The sequence below is a fragment of the Haliaeetus leucocephalus genome, unplaced genomic scaffold (assembly GCF_000737465.1).
Source record: "Haliaeetus leucocephalus isolate CR32 unplaced genomic scaffold, Haliaeetus_leucocephalus-4.0 Scaffold206, whole genome shotgun sequence".
NCBI classification, from domain to species: Eukaryota; Metazoa; Chordata; class Aves; order Accipitriformes; family Accipitridae; genus Haliaeetus; species Haliaeetus leucocephalus.
This window is the reverse complement of record NW_010972642.1, coordinates 7980224-8002002: the sequence shown is the minus strand read 5'-3', so window position 1 is coordinate 8002002 and position 21779 is coordinate 7980224. Positions and strand designations below refer to the sequence as shown.

General features: G+C 39.5%; 1 protein-coding gene across 1 annotated transcript in view; it reads right to left on the bottom strand.

The window, feature by feature from the left end:
* Positions 1-21779, bottom strand: part of BICD1 (bicaudal D homolog 1 (Drosophila)) — a 175952-nt gene that overhangs the window by 1777 nt on the left and 152396 nt on the right. Inside the window, exons 7-9 of the mRNA XM_010566237.1 lie at positions 20613-20930; positions 19448-19638; positions 4840-4915 (exon numbers count right to left, since the gene is read on the bottom strand). Coding sequence (XP_010564539.1) covers positions 4840-4915; positions 19448-19638; positions 20613-20930 — 585 coding nt within the window. The remainder of the gene's footprint in view (positions 1-4839; positions 4916-19447; positions 19639-20612; positions 20931-21779) is intronic.

Here is a 21779-nt window from a genome sequence, read left to right as displayed (position 1 = left end):
TGGCTGGTGAGAGCAGGTTGTAGAAGCTCAGGACCTCACAAGGTTTGTTTTGTGCTCAGCTGCCCGAGTAGGTCAGTCCCAAACTGTTTAGTGTTACAGACTATGACTCCTCAGTTTACATATAGATTTAGTCTAACCCTAAGCACCTAGACATAAATATTTAATAATCTAAAATATTTTCTTGAAGCTTAGTAGGTGAACTTGTTTAATCAAACCCTCTGAGAAGACACCAAACCCATCTTCTCTAAATAATTCTTTCCATGGCTGTAACTATCCTTTTCTTCTGCCATATTCTGCCACATACAGATGAAGACACAGCGTCTAAAGAGGGATCTGAGTGAGATCTTTGCCTACTCCACTCAAATGAGTCTGCATCAGGAGTGACTGCAGATGGACCCAAAAGATGTCCATTTACTCTCAAACTTTTCCACTCATCAAGAGCCAGCTCCCGGCTTCAGCACCTCCTGTTTTCAAGATAGGCTTAGGAGAAGCACTAGTCTTAAGTCCTTCAGAGAAATAAATGTGAATTAGAACTTTAACATCACATTTGGGGAAGACAAACAAGGAGGTGGTCGTGTTACTCTACAAAGACTGCCTTACTTTCTTCCCTTGCTGTGCTGTTTCTTTTTTCAAAGGACTTCTGTAACTATCAGAAAGGAACAGAAACTCGACAGACATTTTCCTTGCTCATTAGCAGAGAGGCGTTTGTCTTTTGGGGCTTCCTTCCCAGCTTTAAAAATAAGCAACACAAGATCCTCATGCTCTGAGGGAGAGGACTGGTGAGGAAAGGGCCTCTCTGAGACACGTAAGAGTCTCCTCTACACAAATATGCACAACCATAATAATGTTTAGGCATGACCTTCAGTACAAAGTCAGCCCTGACTGCAAATACTGTAATACAAACTATCCCAGACCATGCTCAGATTAGAAAGCACTGTGTGTAGAATTATATTCGTTTTCTCTTCATAGTAATTCTGCATTTCTTCTCACTTTGAAATATAAGCACATTTCTATGCACAGAAGAAATGTAAAACTTTGTCTCACCATTCCCCATTCAACCAATTATAAATATTAGGGGCATTAGGAAGAGAAAAAAATTTACAAGATCATCAGGGACCTTCGTAGCAACATATATACACCCATCACTTGCAGTCCCAGTAGATTTGAATCTTTTCCTAAAATGCTGCTGTTAAACCATCCTCTCTTCAGAAACACAATACATCCAGTTCATTAATGCAGATTACTGTAGCAGTATATAAACAAAAATTACATCAGAATTAGCAAGTGACACATGGCATTCAGTGTGCTTTTTATGGCAGTATAAGTGATCGTGGCAGCAGGTCCTGGAGCTGAGCTGTCAGGCACACAGACAGTCACGGGCAGTAGAGGATGGCAGGTGAGATTAATAACACAAAGAAATAGAGAGACAGGGAAGAACCTGAAGCTGTTGAGTATTAACTGAGAATAAGGAAGAACATTGTTACATTTCCCCTATGGGATATGTGCAGCTTTTAAAACATTTGATTTTTAACAGACATTTTTGTAAACCTCTCCTTAAAGGCCAGGATCATTTAGGGATCTATTCATTCAGTTAATGAATGAAGTCTGTGTCATTTTTGGTGTTAGTATTATTGTCTGTTTTTAAGCAGCTCTTCTTTTCCCCAGCACTCAAAATGCTAATCATGTATTTCTAAAATCAGTTGGAAAATAGCATGCAAAGCCCTTCAGTGTTAGTAAGTACTCTGTTCTCTGTCTTAAAGATGCCATTCGCATGCAATATTGTCTGGCACTGATTGTAACTTTAACAAGTCCGCAATGGAAAATATAAACAGACCAGTGATATTTTCAGAATGCAACCATTTTGCATTCAGTAATATTTTACCTTACTTTAAATTTATTTCCTATTTTATATGAAATAAAAGCATTATTTCTTACTAAAAATTAATATTAATTTCATTTGCAGTATCAGGTTTTTGGGGTTTGTTTTTTGTTTTTATTAACAGATAACTTTGGTCTAGAGTTTGGCCTCTGATAACGAAAATGAGGTTTTCACTGCATTCAGCAGAAACCTGAATACGTTCCAGAGACAGACATGCTCTTTTTAATATTGGATGATGGCAATATTTTAGTCTTGTCCAATATAGTCCATCAGACAGGTAGCTACAGATGCTAGGAAGGGTGAATATCACCCAGTAATTTTCAGGGTAGGCCTAGATTTGGTTGCTTGCCCCACACTCCTGGACCTAGAAATTAAGGTGATGCATGGAAGGTAGAGCAAGACTTTCATACATTGTTGCATCAGTTTACTTAAAAAAAATCTCTTTAGAAAAGTTTCTTAAGATTCTTAAGATTCTCCAAATCAGGTTCCAGCTGAAATATGCAGAATTAAGCAAAGAGACAGACAGATGTATAGCTAAATAAATTGACTAGAGGTGTCCCAGAGTTTCATTTGGCTTGAATCTGTTCATAGCTTATCCAGTGAGATTCACCAAAGTCTATGCACTGGAATCACAATTACTAGAAAACTCAGAGTTACACAAGTCCCACTTAAGATTCAGTATAGATAATGGATGAGGGAAAGCTCTGAATTTGATGTTAAAGTTCAGGGTGAATCTATCTGTGGTATGGTCAGGCATATTAACTTGTTTGAACATGATTAGGCATATTGCAGGATGCGGAAAACATCTGCGTGAATTATAAGTCTTAACAAGCTATTGTTTAATCCGGGGTGAAATGCTACTGAGAGGTCACATTACTGGAAGATAAACAAGCATACCTCACTCTCAAAATGGCTGACTTCTGCCTCATTTGGCATGACCATTTGATTGAAAGCATATGTGCCATACTGGGAGGGACTCTCAGAGGATGAGGAAGGGCAATACAAGCTCCTGTCTTCCTCCTCTGCTGGATTTAGAAAATCTGAACCTCAGTAAGTCTACCTGGTTCTTTAAATGCCTTCAAATTTTACTCCAGATTTCAATTACTTTATTTAAAGCACTCAGCAACTTATGCCATCACGCTGACTTGCGTTAAACCTGTAGTTACACTTCACTGCTTTATGAGGCTGTGCAGCTATGTGGCTGAGACAAGCCAGGTAACTGTTAATATATCAAAAATAGTGTGTTGTTTTCACTTTACCAGAAGGGCATCAATCTAGTAGTAAAAGCCCATAGTAATTTGAAATTCAATAGTTTAGCTAAGTATACAGCTGTGTGTTGTTTGTGGGGTGACTGATCTGACTTTTTCAAAATGTTAACCATATTTTTAATTATTATTGTTTTCCATATACCATGGTTTTGATTTGGAAGGCCTCTTGAACAATACTTTCAGTTCTGGTTGTAGCTAATGAGGTCTTCCTAACTGAGGAAGAATTTGGGGATAAAACAGAAAAGCCTGAGACGTTCCTTTGGACCTTATCCCTTTCTGTGGGTTTGTTAGCAGAACAAGATAATGCTTGCAGACAAATGTATAGCAGGACTAGATCAGTTAGGCCTTCCATTCCGGTAAGAATGTTCGAAATAGCAGGAGCAATTGTTTGTTAGCATTTAGAGAAGGATGATATTAGCGTATATTCTCCACCAGGAGAGTTGCTCTGGAGGGAACAGAATAGGCTTTGGTTTTGTGATGGTAAATGAAATAGGGTTAAAATAAGACTTGTTGGCGTTAAACTTCCATGTATTCAAAGCACCTAATGATATTCTCAAATTGTTGTAACATCTAAAATACAGCAGAAACCACTTGACAGGGATTTTAAGGATTTTAAATGGAACTAGTAACTTTTTTTTCAGTGCTGTAAAACTCCAAACTGCAAACCAGTAATTGGTACTTATCAGTTATAATGAGCTTTCACCAGCTTCTCAGTAAAAATTTTGTAATACCCTGTCATGGTTTAACCCCAGCCAGCCACTAAGCACCACGCAGCCGCTCACTGTATAGGCAATAAAAGAAAGGCACAAATGAAGCGGCTGCTCCAAGGCCACTGAGAGATCCCCTGTGACTCACAGAACGAGTACTCAGCAATGCCTGATGTGCAGTCTGAAAGCTGTAGCACACCCGTTCCCCCGTGGGCACCGCTGCAGACTTGCACGCACGTGAAGTTCAGCGCTGGGCGGGGAATAAATTAATTGTATGTAGGGCTATAGATCAACTTGGTCACTACAGATCAGGCTAACGACTAAAAATAATGTAACCTATTTCAAATGAGAGTATAGGCATAAGTGGATATATGCACAGAATATACCGTGAACAGATAAAGAAAAGCATGGTAATCTCTTTTTGCTTTGGTTTGTCTTTGTGCCTTGATTAACTCAACCATCTCAGAAGCGTGATTTAGCCTTTGCACCACCTACGAGCAAGGACACCGGGAGTTTACTTTTAACAACAAGATTAAGAACCGACTGTGGTGAGTCCGAGTTTCCAGGTCAGGGAAAGCTTTCTGCTAAAATCTCACAAATGCCTTTAAAATACCACCTTACAAAGAGAAGCCTACGTCTACCCCTAAAATTAATAAAAGTCCCCCATTTACGTAAATTTATTTAGCAACAAATTAAAACCATTACTATCTTGGCATCATTAAGAAACTGTCTGCATCAAAAGACCAAATGAGGACTGCAAGATCCAACTGGGCATTATTTTCCGTTTTTTTGCACATATATAAGTGTGTGAATGCTGTGATTCATGTTTGCACTGTCACTGCAGAAATTATCACTGTTCCTCAAGCTGTTAAAAGTTTGCTGTTAGTGAAAAAGTGTAGGGAAGAGCTTTTGTGTAAGGAAGAGGAGAGGAGTTGCAGACGTGCATGCAGCTATGTGCAAAGAGAAGAGAGTTAGTTAAGTTTACCTGACAGTCTGGCAATCTGGCCCCCTGGCTAGTTGTGAGCCGTGTGGCGGTATGGAGGCAGCAGGCTGCTGACAATCTACAAGAAACTGATAAATTAGACATATATACAGAGAGATTACAGAGCAAGGGGTTAGTAACAGTAGTACACAGGCTATGCATCTGATGGAGAGATTTAGTGAGGAATGTGCTTTTGATTCCTTATCTGACAGAAACACCTTTTTTCTGATAGTAATAACATTAGTTGTTGCCTTTTTTTTTTTCTTTTCAGAAGCAGCAGTGGAGACATTTTTCTGTTTGTCTTCCCTTAGCATTCGCAAATTTTTGTTTAAACAGACAACAATAATGGGCTGTATTCATGTTCTGGTTTAAACCTTGTACTTCTCATTCTTCTGCTGGTGATGAAGTTGTTTTGCTTACATCTAATATAAAAAGTGTCAATAAAGCTACTCAAAATTTCTCCAGAGAACTTACACCCATATAACAACAATTACAGATGTCATGTTATTATGGCCTTTGAAAAAAAGCTTGCAAGAAAGTCTTTGCAACTTCTTAGTGCTTGTGAGATTGTTTTTTGCAGGGAAAAGGGAGGACTTGATACAGTTGTTTTTCACTGTTCTGTGTAGATTATTTTATCAGTTCTCTGCCAAAGCATTTTCCACATTAATCACTTGCAAAGCTGTATTCTAGTTCTTAAATTGCTAAATAACAGTAAACCCAAATAATCCTTTGTTGCTACATTTTTACTGCGACATTTGGAATATGAAGACAGCTTTAAAATCAATAATATTTATGGGACTTTATGAAAGTAGTTGAACAAGACAAGCCTGCTTTCTATCTCACTAGCTTCTACCAAGATTTCTAGATCTCAAGATTTGCTCATTTTCCCCACAGCAGTCTGACCTTTCATTCCACTGCCCGTGTGATTCAGATTGTCAGACAATAGAGTCATCAGGGTCCTTTCGAACATTAAAATCTATGGGTGAAATTCTGACCATCTGGAAAACTACTGGAGATCACTTTGTCTCCAGCAGGGTTTGCAGACCTATCATCCTCTCTGACTGCTTCAACCTGATTCTCCACCTGACTCTTCAGTGGAAAGGAGATACTTTCCCCTGAACCTTAAAAATGAGAGAACTGGACTTCACATCCTTGTAAAGAATTTGATTCTGGGTTTTTTTCAGTTGGTTGCTATTTAAAGCTCAACACCAGTAATCATTTCTCTTTACAACTTAGATGTTTTCCAAAACCCACTTCTATTCTTTATCTCAATCAAGTGGAAGAACGCACAAGTAATTTGCTGTCAAGAGTCTTGAGATAACATCAGGTACAATGCAGAGCAACACACCTTCCTAGCAACACTGAGCATCATATCCACTACCGTAACATTTCCCTGTCATACAGGCCCAGAGGGATTCTTCCTATTTCCTATGAAGATCTGTGCTGACCTCCAGTGGGTGGAAACAAGTGTACCCAAATCACTAGTGTCTTCCTGCTTCAGCCAAGGGAGGGGTTTGGACCTATTTTCAAGTGCAGAGGTATCTACATCAGAAAAAAAATATGCACAGCCAGTGCTGGCACCATTGTGTCAGGAAGCAGAAATGGAATGAGAAAGGCTACTGTGCCATTCTCTCATTTACCAGGATGGTCACTACAGTCCTCAGCACGTCTTTTAGCAGAGAAGTGCAAGAGTCTGCAATATATTTGAGCCATGAATAGAAGGGTCTGTCATTTCTGCACAAAGCTAAATTAAAAGAAAAGGTGTCTGGGGGGACAGACAGAGCAGGCTAACTGCAGACGGAAAATGATTGTAAAAAAAAAAAAAGTAATGTCTTATGCTAAACAAACTAGTTTGCAGAAGTCCAAAGCAAAGTCATTGCTGACAGCTTATAGAAGGTAGTCAGTGAAAAAAGGAATACAGAACAGAATGCCGTGTGATGAAAAGGTGCAGACAGGTTTCATAAATACAGAAGAAATTGTTCTGACAGGCTTTACCAGAACAACGCAAATGCCCGATTTATGATCCTACTCTAATATCTCAAACATCCTGCAAACATTCTATGATGCCTCTTCATCTACTAGATTTGGCAGAATGCGTGAATAGAGCACCAGATTCTGCAAGCATTATGCAAGCTGGATAATAACTATCTGATGTGAGGAAAATCCCTCAATTTCACATGAAACAACAGTTCTACCTGGCATCACACAATTTGGCTCACATATCAGCATGAAGTCTAGTGATCCATGTGACTTAAAATGGCTGAATTGTCCTCCTACGTCCTCCAGGAGTGAAGTTTTTGATTATGCTATGAAAGAGCTAAGCAGAATGCATATGGTTTACATATACGCATTTCAAATTCAAAGAAGCTCTTATCTACTTCTGTCTAAGTAGCTGTGCCAGAGCTAACTTTATTCCTTCTATATTCGATCCTTTTAAGTATTTTGGAGGGTTTATAACGCTAGTCTCTAACGTCATGACAATCATAAAATGACTTCTTGTTACTTTGTGTTTAAAGGTGAACTAGCAGACAACATTCAGTCCGTCCTTTCTGCTAAGGAACTCCTGCCTCTTACCAAGTAAACATTTCTTTCTGAAACACTCTGCTGAAGGTTAAAAGTTTCAAAGATGTCTTTACTGATTCTGTGGTCAATGTCACACACCATAATGACAAGGTGAGAAAGACATGCTCTCTTTTACTAAAAAATAAAAATAAATAAAAAATTTACATTGGAAGAACCCTGTTCCAAGTATTTTTCAAATCTCAGGGAGTGTCAGTCAAGCTACAGAGTGAAAGGACAGTTAGTCATTTGTGTAGAAGACACTTGGGGAACAGACACAGATTAGACTTTTTGGTGTGTCTTCCAAGACCACGACCAACAAAATGATTAATAAAGTTATTAAATACAAACTATCTTATTTCTCCATCATCTCCACTTGCTGTGAGAAAATAAATTACTGGGGGCCAGGGGTAGGAGTGGTTGCTGGCTGATCTCTTCAGAGTCCTTTTCTTGATTCTGTGAACCTATAACCAAGAAATGAAGTTCAGTGACCATTTCAACCACAAAAGGCAAAGAGGAGCTATTGTACGCAAAAATTCATATGCCAGTTTCCACTGAATTCAGCAGGACTTGAGTCTGTACAGAGTCCTGTGGCAGTATCACCACTGCATCTGTTGGAGCTTTGAGGCTTGACTCATGCTATACGTTAGGCCTATTCCAATTTTCCAGTTCTTAATATTTAAGCCATTCACTGGCAATGGTGGTATAAAGGACTCAGAGATTTCCTCTTTCACAGATTAGCCAGTGCTGGTTTTCCTTTGGAATCTAATGCCTAGTCCTAATCAGGCTAATCAGCTCCTGATGCAAGAGCATTAAAAATACCAAGATCAGAGAAGCTATGTCTGCTCATATGAGGACTAAATGTGCTGCTATAAATTATCTGCTGAGAGCAAATCTCACAAAAAAAAAAAAAAGTATTTTCCTGTGCTTCCCTTTGGCTCAGCCACAGAAACAAAGCATTTCCCTCATGTCACAAGGTGTGCTCTGCCCCCCAGTCTGTGAACTGGGTGACTCCAATCAACACGGGCCTGCTTAACTGGGTTATTAGTGTCTGAGAGATGGGCATGCCTTCTGTTGACATCAGCAATGTCCTCAGTGAAAAACCTATGTGCAAGCATTTTCAGTCCCACCTGCTCAGGGCCCAGCATACTGCAATGAAACATTTCAGCACATTTTGACACTCAGTAAATTACTAATCTCTACACAGTGCTGTCAAAGACAGATACTAGTAAGAATCCCAAGATAAGCATTGGGGGGTGCTGTGAATGAGTACCTGATATATAACCTACTTTTAACTGCATCTAGTTCAGTTAATCAATGGAGAGCTTTTTTCCCTTTTATCTGAAAGGGTAAAATTGAGTGTCAAACAACAAACCAATCAAACTTTTTTTTTTTTTTTACAGGTACTGTTACGCATTTAGTATTTCTGATATGAAAAACATGGGGGGAAATCTGTTCTTGATAAAAGAAAAGCTGTCAAGAAACTCTTACGACAAATTGTGAGATTGAGGCTTTTTCAGTCTGTTAAAACAAACTCTCCTTAGCACCCTGTTGACCACTCCAGGCCAACAGAAAGTCCTTCTTTCCTAGCTAAAATTTTTCAAGTGATCTCGCTTTGTGTCATGCTACCCAACATCAACTGAACTTGCTCCATAAAGTTGGAGGAATTTGATAACATGTCTACGAAGATATTATTGACAATTTACTTGAAAAGAAGCTGTCTCCATTTATATGGTAATGAATTGTTTTCTTTCCCAAGAGGTCAATCTATTGGGAAAGAATGAATGGTTAATAGCATAAGTCAAAAGTATTGGGCAAAGAACAAGTCAGTAGTCTTGTGCAGAGGCAGAAACATTGCATCACACAGGAAGTCCTACAAAGACAATAAATCAATCCTCTCTACTCAAAGGTGGGGAACGAGGAAAACTTCCAAACCCAAAAGACAAATGCGAGATGTCAAGAAGAATGGGGCAGAGGGTACTAAAACACCTGCCCACCTTGCTGAGTTGAGATTTGTAGAGATGCTTTCACATTGTAATCTGACAGGATAACGAGAGTCCCAAAACTGTTTATATCCAGGGCTGATGGGGACATTATACTACTATTTGACTAGCTGGTTTCACTTATAATTTATCTCTGTTTTTCTAATGGATGCCAAGAAAACTTTGACCTTCCTTAAGGCCAAGAGGAACTTTAAGTGGTAATGGTTATTATGAAGAACAGCTGGTGAGAGGACAGCCGTGGCTTACCTTTGGAAAAAAGCATGAACAATGGTACAGGTCAAAGATTAGAAGAGTCTCTCCCTTCTCCTGCTTCCAGGGTCAGCTTGGGTCTGGAAATGACACAGTTACCTTTGCCCTAGGCAGAGCCCCAGCTGGTCAGTCTGCCAGCTGCAAACTGGGTGCAGCTCTGTGTTTCTGTGGGCTGTCCCTGGAAGGAGAGGACTACGGTGGAGCAACCACATGGGTTCCACGCGGAGCCTGGCCGGCCTTACTAATCCCAGCGCTCTCGGAGCAGGACTGACTCAGGTTGTCCTGGCCTGGGAGCAAAACGAGCAGCGCAGGGGGACTGAGCCATGGTCCAGAGCTATCGTACAGCTCCGTGAGAGCCAGCCCCGCTCTGGCAGAGCTAGCACGCAGGCAGCCTAATAAACTTCACCAGGCGCAAGTTAGCTGGTGCATGGACATTTTTTCCAGTACCCATTTTCTGGGTTTTCCCCTGTCTGAATTTCACCTCTGTTCCCATTAAACTGAATAATGGATTGATGATTGGAGATAGACAAAGTTATCAGCCAAGTATCAGTTTTGGCTTACTTCATGGTAAAGCTGATTTAATATGAAATTCCTATGTCAAGTCTTGCAAACATCCAGGTAACTCATATCTTAAGCTTAATATTCAGAGAAACTTGGTGTCTTAGATTATTGTTCGTTGGAGAAGTTTCAACAACAATGAATTTTTCCACTACTTATTTCTTAGTCTTCTCAAAACTTATTTGAAGAATAAAGGTTAAGAGAGAGGAGCATGCTACTGAACCCCCATTTGAACACAGAGCTGGAGGCATCAGCAATATCTACATATTGCACTAAGATGCAATAAGCCAGCAGTAGGATGCATTTAAAGTCCTCATCTCCTGTCATCTCCACGGTCCAAACCACTCCATTTCGCAACATGTCCATTCTTTTTCTTGCAACGGTGGCCTGGGAATGTCCCACTGTTCCTACACTCCCAAGCTCCTGACACAGGCCACCTCCCGCTCCTCCTCCTCTCAGCTCTTTACCTTCAGGACAAGGTCAGAGTAACAGAGAGCCTTCTGTTAAATGTTTCTCGGGAATAAGAGCCGGTGATTGAGCTTATTGGAACAGGTAGGGGATTTAATTACCATTTTCTTATCGCATTTAGAGAAATGCTATCTGTCTTGGCAATTTCCACAAACCAACTCATGAAGCATCACTAACAACTTCATGCACTACCTGACACATAACGCAGACAGACATGGTTTAGTAGGTCACTGATTCGGTGGTTTTCCAGAACATGTCAGGTTTCTTTGCTATGTTCTGGTGAGTTCTTTCATCTATACAACAGCTACACTATACGGAGTATTTTTTCCCCCTTATTTCCTTATTCTGCATGACTTGATTTCTACTTTCTTTCAGACTTGAATTACCCCCAACCTAGAGAGCTGTTCCTCCATCACTCCATGTTCTTCAGTGGTAATGTGACTGCTAGCCCAAAGTGTAGTGATGAAGCTATATCCCAGACTTGCCCTTTACTGTAGCTCATATTAAGAATGATTTTAAAAAAAAAAAAACAAACACCTAGTCATTAACAAAATCAGTGAAATGCATTTTTCTCCAGTTACAGACTAAGAATATTAAGAGGTTTCTTGTCAGGTCTGTAGGCTTTTTCACACTTTCTATATCGTGATGTGTTCAAGTTATTTCTCAAATGGTTTCTGTGAATGCTTTAAATAATTCCTCATTAAATCTACTGAGAAGCTAAATAATGGGTTAGTAAAGTAGCAGAAATGGAAATGGTAGAAGCTGAAAATATATATTCCTTTCTTTTATATACAGTTCATAAAAAGCACATTTAGAAAGGTCTGATAATTGATGAGATACTCACTAAGAGACACACACATTTTAAACATTTCAAAAGAAGAAAAGAAAAGTCTTAAAAATACAGAAATCATCACACTTCTGTTTTGTTGGTTACCCATCTTTCATGGAAATGTAAGTGTCTAGGGTCCATTTCAGATAGCCACAAATACATCCAAACCAAAAATACTTGCACTATTTTACGGGTAAAGAGGGGCCTGATCCAAAAGTCGAAGTCAGTGGGAACAGTAACTTTAGTAGGCTTTGGAAGAAACAACATAAAGGTACAGCTATAAGGTTTCATAGCCCTAAAAAATGGAGACAGGGAGATACTTACAATCAGGGATACTAGTCTTGATTAAAGAATTGCTGGTGAGCTTATTCCATACATCACAACATTCCAAGGAACTGCTCTATTAGAGAGCTAAAATATCAGCATGTCTAATTTAAACAGAGACTCACTTCAGCTGTGCCTATTTTATGAGATGAGAAGCACAATATTGAATATTCCTGTATATTTCATGGTGAAAATCAATAAGTCATGAACCCACATTAAACCTTGTCATAAAAGAAGATAGAGATGGATGGCTTTTATTACCAACATTGTCAAGATATTTCAATAGCTGGTTTAGTTAATTGATAAGACTGGATTCCAAAGCCCAAAATTTTCATAGAAAGCAACAAGTATCTGGTAACACGTCACAAAGATATGATGTGTCACCTGCATACCTGTTTAGTTAGAAACAACCAGAAGTCTAATAAGATTTTACTGGAGAACTTCAACAAATGATGCTAGTATTAACCATTCCATCCAGCAATGATGTCATAAACTTAGATACAGAGAGAAAAATGTCAATAACTTTTTAATTAAAATGTACAACAGTAAGGCATGGATTTCACTGCAATTTTTGTTTGTTTTTTAAATGTTTTAAACAGATTAGGGCTTCTATTAAAAATGGGTTTTATTTCAGAACTCTTTTCTTTATGTAGTGAAAAATACAAATAGAATTTAAATGAAGCTTGTAGAACTGCAGTGAATTCATGCCATAATAGCTAAATTATATCAAAGTAGCTAAATTATATTGATCAGCATGAAATGTATGGGTTTGGTCTCATCAGTGGTAACTGGAAAGCTAAAGGCAAGAGAGGAAAAGCATAGAGCAAAAAGGTCCTATTCACAGTGGCACCAAGAGGTAAAAGTACATTTAGCCAGCTGACTTCTTCATCAGTTACAGCCAACTAATGTCCTTGGCAAGGATACTGTTCTTCAAATTCAAAACGGCCTCCACAAGGACAATGTACCATGCTTGAAATGGCATAAATATGCAACGCTCATTAAGCTTTGTTAAATGAGCATATCAGATGCAAGACATGGCCCTGAGAGCAGGAAGATATATACATATATCTGTATATATGCACTAATACCGTAGCTCATTAAACAATGAACACATATATACACAAATATGGCACATTTACAAAACCCACAGAAAATAGAACAATGCAGAACAAAAAGTGAACACAGATAATAAGTTAATAATGACTGAATTATCCTTTTTGTGAAGAGCATCATGTTCAGGTAAAAAAAAAAAAACAAACCCCAACCCAAACCAAAACACAACTACACCTAGTTTTAAAAAACCCTGCTAAAAACACATAAAATCCAATTTTCACTGAAAGCAGAGACAGATTAGACCAATAATGCATGAGTCTTGCAATAGCTAGTAGGCTGCCTAATTACACAAGCTCAGAGATATCTTGCAGGTACAGGATCACCATCAACACAAGTACATTCTTGGTAGATAAAAATATAACATATTCATAGCCGAAGACTCAGAAGAATCATCCATGGATCTCTAATGAGTCAAAAGGCAATCTGCACTTGCATTATAAATCTGAGCTATCAGAATAAAGTTGTGGGGTTTTTTAAAAATAATGGTTCTGAAGAACTTTCATGCTCCAGCTGCTTTGCATTGCTTGGATGAAGCAAATCAAACTTACCTGACTGAACAATTCAGAGCAGACTAGCCTGACTAGTTAAATATTGTATGGCTACGTATATAAATTAGTAGTGGTGGCTCAGTTAACCACCTACCCTGCTTTTCAAGAATAAACTGTTTCATTTAATGTACAGATAAATCCACATTGTTTATGAACTAGAATTCAGAATAAAATTCTTTAACAAAAAATCAGCATAGAAAGAGGTATCTAGATCCTAGTCATGTTGATTTTCCTTTTCTTTAATCTATAACATTCCTTCACAACGGAGAAATAAGAAATATTTAAAACTGTTTACTGGGTCACCTGAACAATCATAAAGATCTACAAAGCAGCCTCCCACCAAAACTCAGGCCTGAGCTGAGATTATTCCTCAAAGGACTTCTTCCACAATCATTTTTAAAAGAAGCTGTTCTTTCCCCTATGTTCAGATTTCTAACAGTCCTGCTGTTTCAAAATTGAGAAGTTCATAAAAAAGCAAAAGTTGAGGTACTGAAAAAACATCTATAGTAGCAAAGCTTAGAAATCCATGAGCAGCTTTCTGACATTGGTACTTAACCTCAAAAAAAAAGGCTGGAACTATCTTTAGCAAAATATTCCTAAATAAACAAAAAACGTGCACAACCAAAGACCTTGAACTTAAACTCTTTCCACTACACAACAAAAGAAGACACAAACCCGCTATCAAAAATTTATTTCCCCTACCTTTCCAATGGTGTAATGTGCACAGGGTCACCTTTGCAGACAGCCTCTGCTGTGGAAAGTAGCGTCAGCCTGAGCCTCCTTTGGTCATTTTCCCAACCCCTTCATCCAAGAGGGGAGGGTAAAGACAGCTTCATTTCCTACCAAGGGCTTCTACACATAATATTCATTTGAAGACACTTTCCCATATCTTCACATTGCTTAAATAACATCAAGAAGCAAGAGCCAAAGCCAAGAATGTTGGCCCACATGATAAATTCTACTTTAACATTCTTTTAAGAAAAAACACGTAAAAAAGAATGTGAGCTTCTGATTACACCAAGAATAATCTTTTACGGAAAATTTCTGAAAATCATATCCTAAACACTGCACTTAGAAAAAACTCAAAATCCAGAAAGAAAAAATTAAAATAGCAGTAGAGCATATTACTCATCCCCTTGTGCCAGGAGAGGTTCCTCAACAGCTCGCATAGCCTGTCAAAAGCCCTTAACTCCCTGTAATACTAAGGACCACCCCACACAGCAGACCCTCTGCTCCTTGTAGTGTTAAATTGTGTTTGTGCTACATCAAACATTCCGAGGTTTCTAACCTATTCTTCACAGGTGAAACCACTTTCAGTATAAAGGGCAATTAACAAAGACAACTCTAAAGCAATTCCCCTTGAGTGCCAGCTTAAAGACTTAATTGGAAGACTTCTTAGGGCCTCCATATTTGGGTGACTGAGTTTTTTCATTATCATTTTCCTTGTTAGCTTTAAGAAATAGTTTCTACCTACAGATGCTGTAAATTAGGTCTTAGAAACACTACTAGAAAATCTCTATAGGGATTTCCTTCAGCATAGAATTTCTGTATATGAAGTTAAATTTTATGGTAAGAATGCAAACCAACAAATAAAAGCTAGTTATTTGTATCATGTTGTTATTCATAGTTGATTTGCCTGTAAGCATAGATCTATAGCAGAAAAATGAATCTTGGATGACTTTTATATTATATATAAGTATATACTATATACTCTTAATTATGTATGATGGGTGTGGTGAGCTTAGTGCTTGAGCAGTTACTGTACTATTATATGTCACTCCTTGTGCTATCTTTATCTTCCACATTAGTCTCCTGTGAAAATCAAATGCCATTCTGTAAATCAGCCTTGAAAGACACCTGAAAAGCAAGAAAACTTCCAGGTTTAATGTGCTTTCAGAAATGAGCAACTCCACAAAATTACCCAATTTTGCAGTGGTTTTGCACACGAAGAACAATAAAGAACAATAAAATCTAAACCCTACAAAACAGAAGCTTGGGACTGGAGTAAACTAGCATAGTGCTGTTGAAGCCCATGGGGCTAGCCTCAGTTATGTCAACTAAGCACCTGACCTCAGCCAGGCTTTGAATTTGAGATAAATCTGTCACATTTTAAGGCTACTTTTCCTTTTTCTATTCTAATAAAGTAAAATATGTGACTGTACAGAAGGGAAAGGATTGCTTCTTATGATCCGATTTCCTAGGAAATATGAAACACTTTAATATTCAAAGTTTCTCCTGGGTGGGATTTTAAATAATGAAATCTGCCCTGTGTTACCTACAATTGTAAACAATATGGAAAAGAAGCACCTACCACAGTTTGTTTCAGGGGGCACTTCAACGAAGGAGAGACTTTCAGGCAGATCATAGTTGATCCTTTAACTGCCCCTGTTTAAGGGAGATGGCTGCAGCCATTAGTTACTCTCCATCTCATAAGCCTGTTGGGAAACCTTTTTCTTCAGATGCATCATCCACACAAGGATCTTGATTGATTTAATTTTAAGCTAAAATTAGAGAACTTTTAGAATTTTCATGCTAAAATAACCGCTAGAGAAAAGAGTGGTATCAGGGCACCTACAGCAAACTTCTTCTGTCTTGTTCTTTCCTTGAACAAGTCAAGAGAAGCGTATTTCATATTTGGGACTGTGGGATATTAAGAGGCACCTAGTGACTTTATATTCAAGGAGTTTGAATGCAACCGCAAAGGAAAGGTAATTTCTAATATAGTGTTACACACCGTAAAATCCAGCCTTAGGCTTTCTATATGCCCTGACTTCTTCATGTAGTTATGAAAAGAGCCACATGCAAAAGCGGGCTGGAATTGTGTTGGGCACATACCGGCTGATTCTGTCTATCAGAAGAAGAATAAAGACTTTAAAGTGTAAAAACAATAGAAAATAACAGAAGAAGTGAAACACACAGCAAAGCTTAATGCATACTACTACCTAGGGGAAATGGAACATGATAGTTTGGAAATGGACCGAGTGGTATTTTTAGCCGCCGCAGTTAGGAACTATTACTTCAATTAGAAAGCTCAGATAAAGTCATGCTGCCACAGCTTCATGTCAGAGGGACATGCATGCTGATTTAAAGTTGAAGGCAGCCAAACGGACACCAATTAGGAAATAACAATCTCTTTATTGAGAGGTCTTTAACTCAGCTGGTCTTCACTAGTCAGTCTTCATGCCAGGGTCTTCCTCTGATGAAGGCTGCGAAAAGTAATCCCAGGTTTCCTCTACCAGGTAGCCAGCAGCAGTCAAGCTGGGGCCAGCGCATGGTGAAGGTAGCCTCTTCTCTCAAGCACCAAGTCCAGAAGAAGGTGCAAGAGAAAAGACAAGCACACCTTGCCTACTGCCTGGGGAGCATGGGGCAGGGGAGCCTGCCTGGTTTCTCCCTCTACCAACTTTAGTTATTTTGGCTCTTCCTCTCCATCAAATGCATTCCCAACTACAGCCTCCCAGTCCCCACAACACTGGGAGCTAATGAAAGGATAGGGAAGCCTGCACATCATGTGTGTGAAATATTCATCTAAAGGAAATAGTTCACAAATTTAAAAGAAAAAAACCCAAACCTCATTGCATTTAATTTAGGCTTCATTGCTCCTCCACTTCCGAGGACACAGCCTCAAGCCAAGCTATACTCTGCTCCATAGTGTTCGAGTTTGGATGCTGTTCTTTTGCATCCTCTCTGATGAAGAAGCAGGTGTGGGTTGCTACGTTTCTTGCTGGCTTGCTTGACTGCACAAATCATCTGGGAAAAGAAGCTCTTTCTGATATGAGGCTTTTAAACATTCCCTATAAAAGCAGCAGAATAACATCCTTCACTGTTCCTTACTTTCAGGAAACGGATAATTAGAAAGATAGCAAGAAAAATCCCACGTTGTGCATCATTCCTTTGATCTGTTAACAGCAGTAAGAAATCTTCCAGAAATTGGCAAGAACAATGCTGAAAAATTCCCTACCTAATCCTCAACCTGATTCTAACATGGGGCTTGCTAATACTGGAATCTGAGTGCTCAGAAGAATCTCTGGTTTGAACCTGTCAGTCTCACAGGCTGAGACTAAGGCCATGTGATGGCATAAAATTCTGACAAATGCATTCAGAAAACTGGGACTGTTGTAGATTCATAGGGACAATTGTAAGGTAAAACAATAATGCTGTCTCTGAATATGTAGAGATGTACCTAAAATGCCAGGCAAACATTATTTTCTGGACAATTCTACTTTTCAGGTTGCTTCATCCTTTGGCCTCTGTTGCTGGAAAAAGTCAGAGACTGTGTCAGTGTTTCTCAATCTGTGGTCCGTGCATCTGTGATACTCCGTGAGATATCAGATGCTGGTCCACGAAAATGGTGAAAAAAAAAATTAATGCACAAAGACATTCAGGATTCAGAGTCCCAAATTCAAAGACCTCATATTTTACCATTTTACTAACAATTTTGCAATACAGGAAATTGTGTTTACCTATCTGTTGAGCACAATTCCTTTTTAAAATCATTACTTCTTCCACTAAACTGCATTTACAATATACAGTCAAGAGCTCTTCACATACAGATCATGCAGTCCTTGGATTAAAATCTGGTTCTCCTTGGCCTGGCACTATTGTAAATTGTATATGGGAAGTACAGTCACAATTAGAAGAGTCTTGTAAATTGTATGTTAGAAGATTGCCATTTTGGGCCCTAGATCCTTGGATTTCCAAACTGGGGATTTTGGCTATACAGAAAATGCAAAATCCAGTTCCTTAAAGAGATGTCCATCAGAAAGAAAATCATCCTTATTCTGTTGTAAAATGAAGAGGAAAGAACACAAGAGACACTGCCAGTGTTTAGGAAATAGAATCCTGTCTATGGGGTAGAAAACGAGCACGTGGTCTTCCATTGCCGACAAAATACAAAGGAATTGCTGAAAGATCAGTACCATTTATTTTGTATATTTTAAAGTCTTCGTGTCTTTCACCCTCCCCACCTTTTTGTCCCCAGGAGCCAGCTCATTTATTTATTGCAACACTCCTTAGGAAAATGTCTTGTTTAGACTCTCTGCAGTTTCATTCTTGTCCTCTGAGTGGGTGTTACTTGCATGGCACTACTCAAAGGCAGCTGTGATATTGCTGGCACTGAGTGAGAGATAGAATGTACTACAGGATATTGCTCAGCTCTCCAAAATGAACATTTGCTTGAGCAGAAACCACTTTATGGGTTTTAGCTTTTATATTTTCTACTTATGCTTTGTGTGTATAACAAATTTCAGAACAAAGAATGAAAAAATTTACCACCAGACAAGAGTGTGCACATTTAAAGGCTAAAGGTTCTGCTCAGACGCAGAAAAAAAGTAATTACTAGCTTGTCTGTCAGGAGCAGAAAGATGTCACAACCTTTAAAATGGCATTCCAGTCTGCGTTTCTTTTCTACACCTTGTTCGAAGCAGATACTACATTTTGGCAGGAAATGAAGAGCAAAAGCTTCCTGCAAAGATAAACTTCATGACTCAATTTATATAAACTAAACCTTCTGTTAGTTTAACGTTACCCTTTAGAAAAACCTGATTGAACACTCCAGGGCCAACAGAAGATGGATGCTGCGTAGGCTCCTGCATGCTGCCAATCACTCCCTTGCTGGTCCTCACACATCTGACTCCTCTGTCCCGGTGGGTTTGCGTCTTCCATGGGGACTACCAGCACAACCACCAGACTGAGCAGCACCCAGGCACAGGGGTGCAGCCTCTGTGGATCCCAGCAGGACTGCACCCACCTATACCACAGCAGGACTTTCCCCACTGCATCTGGAACCAGTTTGGGCCACCGCCGGCAGAATGTCATCTCCTGCCACAGGTGACACAGGAGGAGACATTTTGCTTTTCAGGTCTCAAGAAAATGCCCAAATTAGATTGCATCTGCAGTGCTGGGAGGGTCCCCTGCTCTGCTAACCACTCAGCACCACATGCACCCAAGGAAAAAATGTTTACCTGGTGTGGCCACGGTTAACCTTTTTTCCTTGCTGAGACGGTGCCCATGGATGAATTCACTCATGGAAGGGGGGCCCCTCAGAAGATATGATTCTGTGGAGGCGGGATGAGGGGGGGCTCTTAATAATTTCTGGAGGTAGGTCCCTGAAGTCCTGGGATGGCTCTGATCACAAAGGGAAGGTGAGAATAGTCTTGCAGGAGATCCAAGAAAAATACATATGGAAACAAAAGAGTTTTACTTTAATTACCTTTCAAAGCCTCATGAATGACAACATCAGGTTAATTTGCTTAACAGGTAAAAACCAACTAGCGTTGCTACCCCACGTCATTTCCACAGCAGGGCACCTTGCCTGCATTGGAAATCCTGGGTCATATCAGGGGAGGAGGAGATGAGGTTGAGTTATATCTCAGCACCCTGGAGTCGACATGTACAAGGCTCCCTGAATGTTCTCTTGGTTTTGCATTGTGACTAGAGCATACAAGAAAAGGGAATGATTATCTAGGACTTCTCTAACAGAGAGTCCTCTTCATCTTCAGAACCGTGGCGATCCCCACGCCTATAGAGCTTTGGCAGGGCAGTCACAAGACAAGATGAGAACTCACTGCTTGAACAGCGAAATATTTGCATTAGGTTATGAATGGCAGCCATCCCCCTTCAAAAGGTTGCTTGCTCCCATGTAGAAAAATTGATTTGAGTGAACGCATCCATATTCTTTTCGCACTGATGAAGAACAAGTGAGCACCAGAGCTTAACAAAGAGATGCAGTTTCTTTTGTGTTAAGCACTGAAATGCTCATAGACCACAATCCTTTTTTTATTTCAGATGCTCATTATGGAAAACCTTAAGGAAAACTTAAGGAAAACTTGTTAAAGAAAATACATTCACGCTAATATTAAAGACATACAAGATGCACTGAGACACTGACAGAATATAGTTCAAAACACTGCATTAAGGAGAAGGAAACAACATAGTGAGTAGGTGGATCAGAACCACGTGTTGCCAGGCTTTGAATTTCATATTCATACCCTCTCCACCTCCTTCTCCCCAGTCAAAGTACAAAAAAAACCCCCAAAACCGAAAAAAAAACCCCGTTTACAATTCAGTGAACGACTTTAATGAAAGTCTGGCCACTGCACTGTACTGTAAAGATCACTGCATGCATACCTTTTCCTCTGAGTGCCACTGCTGACCAGTAAGTTTGGTTGCTGTGGGCCCTGACTATGCAGGAGGAAAGTGTCTATGCTTGGCACGGTGGCTGATGCCTCCTCACTTACTTTAGGGCTGCCGATCTTGCTCTTTCCAAGCTTGCCTTTGCTGCGTCGGGACTGCTCGTGGTCGAACTCTAAATCCTCCAGCCGCTGGGTAAGGGCAAGTTTTTGCTGGATAGCCATGCGCAACAGAGAGTTTAGGGTCTTCTTCTCATCCTCTGCAGCTGCTAGCTGCCTCTGCATCTCATCCAGCTGCGTGACGTACTCATCACACCTGGGAAAACAAACAGGGCAGAAATCTGGGGAACCAGTCCAAGAACCAACCCTACCAGTGATCATATTCCTGGGCTGCAGTTACAGGGCTAGATTCAGATCCAAGCTTTTGCCAAATCTGATCCTGGAAGCAGACAGCCTGAATTCTTCTGTTCCCACTTTGAATAAATTTGGACTTGGATTTGAATGATAACACTTCCCATTCAGCAGGAGAACCTCTATCTATAATATCAGAGTAGTCTATGACAATATAATACGTTCTCAATGCAGATAACAAGCAATTAGAGGGGAAGTTTGGGATTATCTCCAGGTTAGACCACAAATAACAATTTTGGGTGCTGGTTCTGCTAGTAACTCACCATGGATAAGAATGTCTACTAATTAGATAATACTATTTTCCATAGACAGTAATATCCACTTCTGCAAAATATTACCAAAAATGATGAAAAGAAGACTGCAAGTACTTTGAACACCTGACAACTCAGATTTTGTGAAGTGAGAAGCCCTCAGTTGTTTGCCATTGTTAACTGATTAAAGAGGTACTATTCAGGAAAACCCATGCCTGGAAGTTATTTCACATTTACTATTGAATCTCTTGGAGGTGTGCTCAGGTATCCACTGCTGTGGTCACCTACTCTTTTTTAACCCTCAGCCTCTTTTATCTGCATGAAAAACTGTATCTTTTTCATTTTCTTTAGAACTCTGATACAGATTTTGAAACAAAAACACCTTTCTCGTGATTTTGTTAGCATTTAAGACTGAATTCAATTCCTAAAGTTAACAGGAAGAGCAAGGCATTTCAGCATGGTCTGAGTCACTTTTCAAAATAAAATAGCTTCAGTTTGTTAAA